The sequence below is a fragment of the Dunckerocampus dactyliophorus genome, chromosome 12 (genome assembly GCF_027744805.1).
Source record: "Dunckerocampus dactyliophorus isolate RoL2022-P2 chromosome 12, RoL_Ddac_1.1, whole genome shotgun sequence".
In the NCBI taxonomy this organism is placed as follows: Eukaryota; Metazoa; Chordata; class Actinopteri; order Syngnathiformes; family Syngnathidae; genus Dunckerocampus; species Dunckerocampus dactyliophorus.
The window spans coordinates 18677724-18690870 of NC_072830.1; the positions used below are offsets into that span (position 1 = coordinate 18677724).

The following is a 13147-nucleotide window of genomic DNA, read 5'->3' on the forward strand; positions in this document are numbered from 1 at the left end:
ACAGGTGGTATATGGTTTTGCTAGTCTGTGCAGCACTTTGGAAACAGTGTTTATAAAATGTGCTATATAAATAAAGTGGATTGGATTGGATTGAAGACATACTGTAACATGTTAGCATTGGGTCGCATGATACTTCCTGTACTTGCTGCGGTGGCTGCTGTCTCATCATTGTAACTTTATTGAGTGTCCAGTCCTAGTGTCCTAAAGACCAGTGTAGAATACTACATACCAACAGCATGTATTTGAATGCATCTTCTGAATGCCTTATTTTGTTCATTTAGCCATCTTTATGCTTGAAAATGCTTAATTTAAGCCAGTTTGTTTAAATATGCATTTTTGGACTAATAATAGGCCATAGTCAACCATGAACCACCGCTTATTTATTAATATATTTTGAAAAACCGTGATAAAAGCCGTGGCATTTTCTATGCCGCATGTCTTCACTAGGGAGCCTGTCCCAGCTGACTTTTCGGCGAGAGGCGGGGTACACCCTGGACTGGTTGCCAGCCAATCGCAGGGCACATATAAACAAACAACCATTCACACTCACATCCATACCTATGGACAATTTAGCGTCTCCAATTAACCTAACATGATTATTTTCGGAATGTGGGAGGATGAAAAGAAAAACCCACACACGTACAGGGAGAACATGCAAACTAACACAAAGATGCCCAATCAGCGATAAGAACTCACTGTGCGGCTTTCCCAAAATTAATAAACAGTTTCAAATATTTAAAAGCGGATGAGGTATTTAAAGAGGAGTGGTTCGCACGTCTGCCTCACAGCCAAGTGGTTCTGGGTTTTGCCATTCGCTTTGTACTCGACGCAGAGTCTGCACATTACACATTAACAAAGCATATGTCTACTGACATATGTGTTCTGCATTTTTCTGCAAAATTGTAAAGTACAGCCTGCCTTTGACCTCAAGCAATGCTGTGATCAGCACTGGATCCACTTTATATTACAAGACTGTTTCATAACCTGTTCACCTGTGCTGCCGTAAGCAGGTGCCTCTTCGGAAGCAATTCTCTTTGTGAGGTCTTCCTTCTTCATGCAAAGTAAGGAGAATGCATTTTTTTCAATATTGTATTGTATAAGGAATGGTGTGACTCTGTAACTGTGCAAGGATAAGGATCATTTCTTGACTTTTGCCTCTCTATACTTAAAACTACACTCATTAAAACGGGAAGTTAGCTGTAATGCTAACTTATAATTGTTCATTGTGGTTTATATGTTCGAGACAAAGCCGCGCATTGACTCTCTAGCAAGTAGGATAGTGCCATATTGGCAGTTATAAGTACTGACATGATTTCAGATGGCGGAAATGGGCTGTGCACTAATCTTATTTGTTCAGTGTGGTTGACTCTTGAGCCAGTGTGGGAAAGTCTTTGTGGAAGACCCGAGGAGCCGCACAGTCCCACATGGAATTAAGTTGTGTGCAAATGCACATACCAAACAGCTTTTCCAGGCTGTTTTTGGGCCGATAAATACCGTACCTGTTTGTTGAGGTTTTAGCTCCGAGGGTCTAGCTGCTTCATGACTCCTCAGTCATGAATAGGCGGAAGACAAATGATGAAACATTACCTTTGTTAAAGGTGAGTAAAATCAAAATCTAAGACCCTTTGTCACTGGAGGTATGTTGTTTTTCTGTTTACTGTCCTTGAGAACGTTTCTTGATGAGGGCTAAATCCACAATAATCTTGTCTTCAGGCCTCATTTAACTCAGACAGTATCAACAGAGTGAGACAAAGATCCTGTCTGTGGCGTTTATTTGGCAAGATGATCACTCACATGTCGCTGTGCAAATTTTGTAAGTACCTGTATCTTGTACCTGTAATTCTGCACCTATTCCAGAGAGATGTATTAACTATAAAAATACATTTTCATGTAATACATATATACTGTACATCGAATACAAATGATCTACTACAGTACATATTTTCTTATTTGTAATATGTTTTAGTTGTACATATTTTGAAGTATTATTTATTTTTCCCATTTTTCACCAAAATTTTAGCTGGTATGATGTATGAATATTACACAGGGTGTCGCTAAAGTCAGGACACACAAAAATGGATATGCACTACAATTATTTAAAACATACATACATATATATACAATTTTAGGTTTTTTATTTTTTATATATATAATATAAATAACTTTTTTTTAAAGTATTCATTTATTTATTTACTTTACCACTTTACGCTTGCTTCGACAGTCAACCGTGTACGCGGCAAATGTTGCTAAGCAATTCACCCTCGCTGATCGTTTCGCAATGTCTTATGCTTGAGAAACATAATGAAAGGCAAAAAGTTAACCAAAAAAGAGCAAAAGAGCAAAAGGGATGTTGTCCCTCCTCAGTGTCGCTATAGCACGACTACGTATTACTCCGGCAACGTATTTTTGTAGCGCAGCATGCGAGTGCATCGTAACCAGGAAATGTCCTATAAAACGAGGACCACCGATACATATATAAACACAGCATCTTGTGTCATGATATCAACTGATCAAGTGTATATTTTGTCTACCTCTATCAGTTTCTTTGGTCCTAGTGGGTGTCGTAGTGTTGGCAGTGAGTGAGCTCACCCGAGACCCTCTGAATGAATGTCTCCAAGACACAGATTACAGTCAGCTTCTAGATATGGTGGACAAAGGTCTTCCCGCCACAAACACCCCTCAACATGTAGCAATTGTTGGCGGGGGCATCGCCGGTCTAACCGCAGCCAAGCTTTTGGAAGACGCCGGACACAAGGTAAAGTCGCTTACCTCAGTCAAAATGTCACATGACTGATATTGTGCCCTGATGCACCAAGGTGACCATCATAGAAGCCAGCCACCAAATCGGAGGACGCGTGGAGACTTTCAGGAACACAAAAGAAGGCTGGTATGCAGAGATGGGCGCCATGCGGATCCCCAGCTTTCACAAGTGAGTATGTCGCTTTTGTCATCGTTTTACGTTTCTGCTGCGAATGCATTCAACACGCTAAATGTCTTTTGTTTCATCAAACATTCCATTTACGTTTCAATTCCAGATGTGCTCTGTCACTGCGCTATGCATGCCTTTTTAATTGGGCTCTGGAACTGAAAATGTACATTGAATTGTTATTTCCATTGTTTCTTTTGAGCTAGCTATGGAAAAAATGATTAAAAGCATGGAAGGTTGTGAGATATCAGCTCTTAAATGAAACTCTCATGAGCTACATTTGCTATCATCATCATATTTGTCCAAACAAATGTACCTTTATTCAGCTTTCTTGACGTGGATAAAAAAAAACACAATTTGGAATGGGACACATTATTTGTTGCATGGTAAATTGTAACGGCAGGGGGCCTCGCCTACCTTTCAAAGTAAACCGTTATTACAATAACTATTTGACTCCTTTTTATTTTGGCTAAATTTGGGCAAACGTTTTCTATTTGCATTCTAACTCATTAAGAAGGGTCCATTACACAAAAATGAAAACATTATAGCGATCTAATTTATCTTATTTATTATGTATTGTGTAAAACTAAGACATGAATAACATCAAATTAAAAGCACAAAATGAATGCCGACCCGCCATCCACCAGTTCACACCTGGAGTTTTTCCAGAGAGATGATTACATCGCTGTTTGACGTGTTTGTTAAGAGGCAGTGCGCTAGCATGAATTAACTTGAGACAAATGTGCACATTAGCACTCAATAAGTCATCAAAACTTACCTTTATGCATTCCCACATAGTATCAGCATTTGACACCAAATATGAGGTGAAAGAAAAATGGTAAAAATACAGTAGTAGCCTATCTGCGCGGCATGAGATAAAGTTAGCACACGCGCAATGACACGCGTCAAGTACGACGGATGTAACAGAGAGAATCCGGCCACTTTTCAAAATAAAACATCAAAAAAAGGAAATTATTTGTTCTTTCTGTTCGGCCCGGTACCAAATGACCCACGGCCCGGGGGTTTGGGATCACTGTATTACAACACAGGAACACATCTCTTGTTGTGTTTTATTTTTAAGTGATTTCGTTTACTGGGACACTTTTGATCTGTATCTGTCTATTAAGTACAAGTGACGTATAGGAAGCATTTTGCAGTGGTTGTCAAGTGACCTGTCATGTGACCAGCCCAGGCTACGGCAACCCCCAATTTTGAGTGTGTCAGGTAAAATAGCTTAAGATGTAAGATGTTCTTAAGATTATTCTTTGCCATTAAAGGTCATTTTAAACCCTTTTAATAATTCTAGGTTTTCATATGCGTTAACTGGCAGCATGCGTCTTTCCCCAGGGGTCTCCAATTTTAGGATATAAACGATGCGTCTAAACATTAAATATGGATTTAATATATACTGTACAATGGAACCTCAGTCTTCTTGATTAATCTGTTCCAAAGGGTCCGCCCAAAACCGAAAATGAAAACTAAAACAATTTTTGTGTGCATGCGGAAACAAGTTTTGTTTTCGCAGTACTGTTAAATACTTTTCCATTCCAGTCAGTGTTTTTGCAGTAGCATATTGTATGTCCACAGGATTCTGCTGTCCTTTATCTCCAAATTACAAATTCCCCTGAACCCTTTTATCCAAGAAGACCTGAACACATACATTTTGGTGAATGAAATACTGCACAAAACCCAAGAGGCGCAAAAGAACCCCGATGTGCTGAACTACACGTTGCATGAAAAAGAGAGGGGGAAGACAGCGGCCCAGCTCTTCACTGACACTCTGTGGAAGGTTTGTACATGTCCCGCATCCGTGTCCATCCATCAGATGTCTTTGCTGCTGATCCTTTGCAGGCCGTTCAATTCACTGAGCATTGTTGTGAAATGTGGCAGCTAATGGCGTGACAGCTGCAGAGCATGAGCACACACAAGTTATTCTACACCACAGTTTTCTATGTGGTGTTTTGATTCCGCCTCAGCTTACGTCCACATTTCTCAAACGATCCAAACGCATTCCACTCATTCAAAACAGTCCGGCTATTTGTCAGAGGTGGGAGCAGGTCAGTGCTTTGCGAGTCCCAAGTATGTCTCAAGTCTTTAATCTGAAGTCTCGAGTCAAGTCAAGTCTCATGTCAAGACAAGAGAGGTCGAGTCAAATCGAGTTAAACCCGATTGGACGTTAATAGATGCATTCAATGAGTCAGATTCATAGGGAAATATGTTGCTGGAAATTACATAATCATGATTATATGAGTATGGCGGCATGGCTCAGGTGTTAAAGTGGTCGTCACCCAGCCTGAAGGTTGCGGGTTTGATCCACCGACCTCCCGTGATCAACTGGGGGTTCAGTATCCTTGGGTAAGATACTGAACCCCCAGTTGCTACTGCGTCATCAGGAAGTAAACAGCGTCAAGGCGCTTCGAGTGCCTTGGAGGTGGAAAAGTGCAATACAAGTGAAAGACCATTTACTCTTAGTGGAATACATTGAATGGAGACACATTTTACTCAACACATTTACTGAAAATCTCAAGCATTTTCAAGTCATCAGACCACAGTCCGAGTCAAGCCCCGAGTCACAGAGTCAAGTCCAAAATCATCAAAATTGTGACTGAAGTGTGGCACCTCTGGTATTTGAGACATTCCCCCCCAAAATTCCTGTTTTTTCCCAAAATTCCATCTTTTCCGGCCCAAGAGTGTTTAGCTAATTCAGGACACATTCTCAAAAATTCACACATTTTTGGTCATTCCACATTTTCCACTAAATAATTCCCATTGAAAACGAAAGAACAAGTTTTACAAGTTCCACGTTTCTCTGTCGACACAAACCAACGTGAAAGAACTTAGCCCAGACTACCAATTTTTTCCCAAAAATTCCCACTTTTCACGAGCTCTCCTGGAATTAAATTTTCTGGCCAAAAAAATCCCACTCAAATGAGTGAAATTTTCCCTGAATTTCAGGCAAAATCATTTTTTATTTCCAAGTTAAAAAATTCTCACCTTTCCTTTAATTCAACATTTTCCATCACACATATTCCTTTTTCATTCAGAGTTTCTCCAAGATGACAGTGCTGCTCAGCTCGTCTCTAAGGGACAGCCCAGCCACCCTACGGGGGAAAACTCATTTCGGACGCTTGTACCCACAATCTTGTCCTTTCAGTCAGTACCCAAATTTTATGACCACAGGCGAGGGTAGGAATGTAGACTGACGAGGGTAGGAATGTAGACTGACCGATAAATTGAGAGCTTTGCCTTTCAGCTCAGCTCCCTCTTCACCACGACTGCATCACTGCAGACGCCACAATTCGTCTATTGATCTCACGTTCCATCCTTCCCTTACTTGTGAACAAGACCCCGAGCTCCTTAAACTCCTCCACTCGGGGCAAACCGATCCAGTGAGAGTTGAAAATCCCGGCCCAATGAAGCCAGCAGGACCACATCATCTGTAAAAAGCAGAGACCCGATCCTGCAGCCACTGAACTGGATTCCCTCAACGCCCTGGCTGCACCTTGAAATTCTGTCCATAAAAGTAATGAACAGATTCAGTGACAAAGGGCAGCGCTGGCGGAGTCCAACCCTTACTGGAAATGAGTCTGACTGCATTGAGAGGAGCCAGATGAGGTGTCTCGGGCATCTGGTCAAGATGCCTCCAGGACGCCTGCCTGGGGAGGTGTTCAGTGTACGTCCGAATGGTAGGAGGCCTCAGGAAAGACACAGGACACACTGGAGATTATGCCTCTCAACTGGCCTGGGAACAGCTCAGGATCCATCGGGAGGAGCTGGACGAAGTAGCAGGGGAGAGGGAAGTCTAGGCTTCCCCGCTTAGGCTGCTGCCCCCTCAATCCGACCTTGGATAAGCGGAAGAAGATGTTTGGATGGACATATTCCCTTGATCTTGACAATTCTTACTACTTCCACATTTCTCAACCATTCAAACATCAAAACATTCAATTAATCATTCACACTATCTATTTTTTACATTCCAAAAATTATTTTTTTTCTTTTTACCTTTCCAAGGCCAAAAATTCCCACAGAAATGAATAGAACTTCCACACATTCCTCAACAAATTAAAATAATTCCAACCTGAAAACATTTAGCTCATTCAGGACATTCAAACAAACAGTTTTTTAAAATTCCAGAAACCTTTCCTGCAAGTCAGTCAGATTCTCAATCTCCACATTTTCGGGCTGAAATATTCCCAATGAAACGAATGGAATTTGTTCACATTTTTACAACTGATTTAAACCATTCCAGTGTTAAAACATTCAGGATGACAGTTTTTCACATTAAAAAAATTCCCACTTTTCCTATATTTCCACATTTTCCGTAACACATATTCCCTTTGGTCTTGAGAATTCTTACTACTTTCACAACGTCGGAACAGTCAACTCATCATTCACGTTATCTATTTACTTTACATAAATTCATATTTTTTCTGGAACTCCACATTTTCCTGCTCAAAAATTTGCACCGAAACGAATGGAATATTCTCACATTTCTTCCCACGTTTGGACTAACAATTTTACACATCCCCCAAAATTCCCATTTTTCCCACAATTCAGTCCAGTTCTCAATTCCACATTTTCTGGCTGAAAAATTCCCGCTGAGGAGATGGAATTTTTCCACATTTCTCAACCAATTCCAACAATTCCAGCACAAATTTCCACATTCCACTTTTCCCATCATTCCATGTTTTCTGTAACACCATTGATTTTAGAAATTGTTACTACTTACACATTTCTCAAACAATTCAAACGTCAAAACATTCACGCTATCTATTTGTTACATTCCAGAAATTCAATTTTTTTCAGGAATTCCGCATTTTCCAGTCAAAAAATTCCTACTGAAATGAATGGAATTTTCCCACATTTCTCAATCAGTTCAAACCATTGCAACATGAAAGCCTTCAGCTCATTCAGGACATTCAGACTAACCATTTTTCAGAACCCCCAAAATTCCCACTTTTCCCACAATTGAGTCCGGTTCTCCTGGAATTCCACATTTTCTGGCTGAAAAATTCCCGCTGAGGAGATGGAATTTTTCCACATTTCTCAACCAATTCAAACCATTCCAGCATAGAATAATTCAGGTTTTTTCAGGAATTACGCATTTTCCAGTCAAAAAATTCCTACTGAAATGAATGGAATTTTCCCACATTTCTCAATCAGTTCAAACCATTGCAACATGAAAGCCTTCAGCTCATTCAGGACATTCAGACTAACCATTTTACAGAACCCCCAAAATTCCCACTTTTCCCACAATTGAGTCCGGTTCTCCTGGAATTCCACATTTTCTGGCCAAAAAGTTCCCGCTGAAGAGATTGGAATTCGTCCACATTTCTCAACAGATTCAAACCATTCTCAAAACAATCAGCTCGTCCAAAAATTCCTGTTTTTTCCCTAATTCCACATTTTCCATACAGCATTTCAGCTCTAGCTTCCAACATTCACACATAATGTCGACATAAATTGCATTGTTTGGTTCCAAATATTGTTTTATTCACGTGCTTTTATGTCTTAACACAGGTGAGGAATGACCTTCAGGAAATTGGCTGCACTGCCATGTTCAACAAATATGATTCCTACACGGTCATAGTAAGAAATATTCATGTCAACAAAGTTGAAGTCTGTCTTTGCAAAGAATAGAGTAAAATTCTGAACATTTGTATCCGTGCTGTTTTCAACAGGAATACTTGGTAAATGAGGGCAATCTCAGTAGAGGTGCCTTACGAATGATTGGAGACATCCTGAATGAAGGCGGTCTGTTCTATACGTCCCTTATTGAGATGTTGTACATACAGATGGACATCAATGACAACATCGAGTAAGAAAGGATGATTTTATTCATATTTTTGCGGCTGAGTTGGGTGTTGGCATATTGTGTATTTTGGAACATGCGTATCTTCTGTTGGAATGACAACACTTCTGCACATTGACCTTTTTAAAGCGTCTGGACTGTGGCTGCTGGGTTGTGTCTGTGTTGCTATGTTACATGCCGGGAAACTACTGGATTTTGCCCTTCTATCCCGTCGTCCCGTCCCGTTTTAATAGTTTCCTGTATTTTTCGCATTTATGTCGACATGTGTTGTACCATTGTTAACATCCCCATTCTAAGATTTTCTTCTGGATGCTTTCCAGGTACTATGAAGTGACAGGTGGCTTTGACCAACTCACCAGTGCGTTCTACAAGATGTTAAATGCCACCACTCTTCTCAACTCCAAAGTCAAAATCATCAACCAAACAGGAGGCAGCAATGTGACAGTCACATTCCAGGACCGGCGTAATCCGGGATCGCTGGCCAGCCTGACGGTGGACTCCGTCCTGGTCACAGCCACAGCCAAGGCTACCCTCTTCATTGAATTCCACCCTCCCCTCTCCAGTGACAAGATGGAAGCCTTACGGTCGGTTCACTACACCAGCGCCACCAAAGTCATACTCAGCTTCAGTATGCGCTTTTGGGAGAAAGAAGGCATCATGGGAGGCAAGACCATCACAGACAGGCCCTCTCGCTTCATTTATTACCCCAGCCACAGTTTCCCCGGAACAGATGCAGGTGCCCTGCTGGCATCTTACACCTGCTCTGATGACTCCACCCACTTCCAAGGTATGAGCGACGAGGAGCTGATGGCTGTCATGCTGAAGGACTTGGTGAAGATCCACGGAGAGGACATCAGGCCGCTGTTCACAGGAGGACTGGTGAAACACTGGGGATTAGATCCCTACAGCCTCGGAGCGTTTACCATGTTCACGCCTTACCAGGGCCACTTTGCCAAACAACTCTTTGAGAGTGAGGGACGTGTGCACTTTGCAGGAGAACACACAGGCTTACCTCATGGTTGGATAGAAACGTCCATGAAATCTGCTCTCAGAGCCGCAAAAAATATCAATAACCTCACCATTTATTCTTAAAAATAACCCAATTTTAACAAGTTTCTCAATTTACAGTATGGATTAAGTTCATTATATAATGTATTTGCTTTTTATTTATTGATATAGTACATTTTGTAGCTATAGGATAGGATTTAAAGTGGTGATTATCCCACAAAATTGGCAAAAATATTACTCTGCATGTCGCTCGTGTCCAAAATCGCACCCCACAGCTCATTATTATAACATACACCCTTGTTTCTGCAGTTTATTGATCCATTTGAATGCCTAAGACAACGAAGATCCCCGCCAACCATGGCAATTTGGGACAAGACCCGATTGGACTTCTAGCTGTTGGGACAACTTTCACAAGCATGTCGTTATTTTGGAAGAATGACGTGGGAATGTTCGCATGGCAAGGACATTGTGATTGAGTTGGACTGAGCTGCTTCGCCCGCGCGCTGAAAGCTTCCCTGTCTTATATGCCTGCCTTGTTCCACATAACTACTGTCGTGGAAGCGATTAAACAAGGACAATTTGCCATACACAATTATTTAAGCGTCAAAGCCGATGGAGTTCTTGAACTACATTTCACACCATTGTAGTCATAATCAACACCTGCTACATTTTAATAAAGAACATCCATTTTCAGTTCCTGACAAATGTTAAATAACGTACAGAAAAGTAACTACTTCGCTAGCAGTCCACATGTCGCTTGTACTGTACATCGCCACGTTTGTTATGATACACCAATTGTGAATGATACACCAATGATACAATTGCGTTAAGTCTGTGGCTGCAGCGCCCCCTTACTTTTGCAATGCGCATGACAGCCACAAATGGCTTGTCAACAGTGCAGTTACGTCTCCACGCCCAAGTAGGTGCCAAGGCGATGAATGCAGATGACTATGCGGGTTGCTTAGGCTATAGTTATCTGAATTACTGTTAATGTTACGTTAACATACCACCCTTTCACGTTACATTAACAGACGCCGATTTAGCCTGTTTTCTCTATTTTATTGTTATTACTATAACTTGCCTTTTAAGATGAAATGTCTCTTCTTGGTCTCTGATTTTAGAAAATAAATCCCCCCCCCAAAAATGCAATTTATAGTCCAGTGCGATTTACAGGGATTTTTTTCTTCTTCATTGGGCATTTTTGCCTGGTGCGACTTTATTCTCCAGAACGACTCATAGTAAGTAGACAGTAAGTTTGGATTTTTTTTCTCCCTTACTAATAAAAGGTTTCATATAAAAACTGCATTTGGTGTTCAGTTGTGCAGTCATTGGCTAATATTTTCAATTTTTTTTTGATGATCTGAAACATTTAAGTGTGACAAACATGCAAAAAAAAAAAAGAAATCAGGAAAGGGGCAAACACTTTTTCACACCACTGTATGTATCATGCCGGGATGCTCAAAGGAGTCTTCATTACCCATGCCTGAAATCCAACAGGAGGTCGGTTATTTTCATGTGAAGCAAATTTCAAGGGTCGTACTTGAATGAACTACTCATAGGCAGTTTGCCCAAATGAGCACAATTTCGAAGCAGATCTACAGACGGCTGATGACAAATTGCGAAGGATTTTAAGCGAAGCTGTTTTTGAAGATACACAAAACTTGAAGTTCGGAAATGTTATAATGACCTTCCACATGGTTCAAACGTTCCAGTTTTTTTTTTTATGGTGGGTTAGGTCAGTGATCCCCAACCCCCGAACAAATAATTTCCTTTTTTTTAATGTTTTATTTTGAAAAGTGCGCCGGATTCTCTCTGTTACATCTGTCTCACTTGACGCATGTCCACTCTGCGTGTGCTAACTTTGTCTCATGCCGCACAGATATACTACTGAATTTTTATCATTTTTCTTACACCTCATATTTGGTGTCAAATGCTGATACTATGTGGGAATGCATAAAGGTAAGTTTTGATGACTTATTGAGTGCTAATGTGCACATTTGTCTCAAGTTAATTCATGCTAGCACACTGCCTTTTACCACACACGTCAAACAGTGACGTAATCATCTCTCTGGAAAAACTCCAGGCTTGAACTGGTGGATGGTGGGTCGGCATTCATTTTGTGCTTTTAATTTGATGTTCTTCATGTCTTAGTTTTACACAATACATAATAAATAAGATAAATTAGATCGCTATAATGTATGGTTGAAATGTTGAAACAGTTGAAATGAGCTTGTTAAAATGCTCTCAAAACTTTTCCACTGACTTTCTCTATATGTTGTGCACTTGAGGACTGAGAATCACATTCATTAATAAGCATTCTGACGAGGTTTTCTCTGCCCACGTTTACTTTCATCCAGTTTACGGACGTCCAAATTATTAACCTGTCAGTTCACACACAAATCTGCCACATGCAGACACACACTCGCCTGACAGCAGGTCACATACACCGATGTTGTCTTCACATCCTTAGCCAACAACACACACCGGATTCATATCCTAGTACAGTCCATTAAAAGGTATGTGGTCCATCATTAATGAGTGCCTTTCTGCACCATCTGACTGAAGCGGTTGGTGATGCTCAAGGTGGTGTCGATGAATCGCTCCACACAGTTCACCAGGCACATCTCTGTCCGGTGATCCAACTTGGATCCGGGACTGTCCATGCACTTGTCCCAGCAGACATCTGTGAAGGTGTGTACCTAAAACAAACAGAAAAACATCATAGATCACAATAAGATAGCATCACCACACGATGCCAATTACTGTAAAAGCCGTTTAAGATGACACCCCTCGGACCGAAGTCGACATAAGCGGTTGTCGACACAACCAAAGCTAGTCCTTCCTAGCACATTTACTTGTGACTTTGGTTTTTCTCCATTTGTGCATATTTTTATTTGGATTCTTGTGTTTTCATATGATATTTTGGACACTTAACATTTTGTATACTAAACAGAGCTGCTGCTGTAATTGATTGACTACATTGACAGTAAGCTTTTCCGGTGGCTTTACGAATTGATACACAACCATGCACTTATTTTACGATCGTAATTTTTGACTCTAAAACCCTCAATTTACGTGTGTTCCCACAGAGCAGTCCATGTGGTAGCAGTCGGCTTTATAGCCAGATTGGGGCCACGTTGGGATACAAACCTGAGCCTGAAATTGAGCCTTTTGTTGTTCTACAGCGATCAGTCGCTGGAGTTCTGTCGCTTCCGCCTTCTCCGACGCACTGAGGTTATCAAAATTGTCCATTGGGTTTCTTAAACGGATCTTTAGACCGGAATTCTTTATAACGTTGAGCCACCGAGTCTGATGACCTTCCTTAATACCGCGAACCTGGGCGAGCTACTACTGCGCATCGACAAGTGCTAATCTACAAACAATGGACTGTACTGTTTAGA

The 13147-nt window shown here is 41.0% G+C and overlaps 3 protein-coding genes across 3 annotated transcripts in view; 1 reads left to right on the forward strand and 2 right to left on the reverse strand.

The window, feature by feature from the left end:
• LOC129190930 (sorting nexin-19-like) overlaps positions 1-3824 on the reverse strand; it is a 36984-nt gene extending 33160 nt beyond the window's left edge. Inside the window, exon 1 of the mRNA XM_054793740.1 lies at positions 3705-3824. The gene's annotated coding sequence lies outside the window, so the exon portion shown is untranslated. The remainder of the gene's footprint in view (positions 1-3704) is intronic.
• On the forward strand, positions 1718-10983 carry il4i1 (interleukin 4 induced 1). Its single transcript, XM_054793741.1, has 7 exons — positions 1718-1813; positions 2541-2755; positions 2817-2929; positions 4514-4715; positions 8447-8515; positions 8608-8744; positions 9059-10983. Exons 1-7 carry the CDS (start codon positions 1783-1785, stop codon positions 9828-9830), a joined length of 1539 nt encoding a protein of 512 aa, XP_054649716.1. The 5' UTR covers positions 1718-1782; the 3' UTR covers positions 9831-10983.
• timm8b (translocase of inner mitochondrial membrane 8 homolog B (yeast)) lies at positions 10159-13118 on the reverse strand. The gene is made up of 2 exons (XM_054793746.1): positions 12897-13118; positions 10159-12445 (listed from the first exon to the last, which is right to left on the reverse strand). The coding sequence occupies exons 1-2, from the start codon at positions 12996-12998 to the stop codon at positions 12278-12280; spliced, it is 270 nt and encodes an 89-aa protein (XP_054649721.1). The 5' UTR covers positions 12999-13118; the 3' UTR covers positions 10159-12277.
• Between the last annotated feature and the right edge of the window lie 29 nt (positions 13119-13147).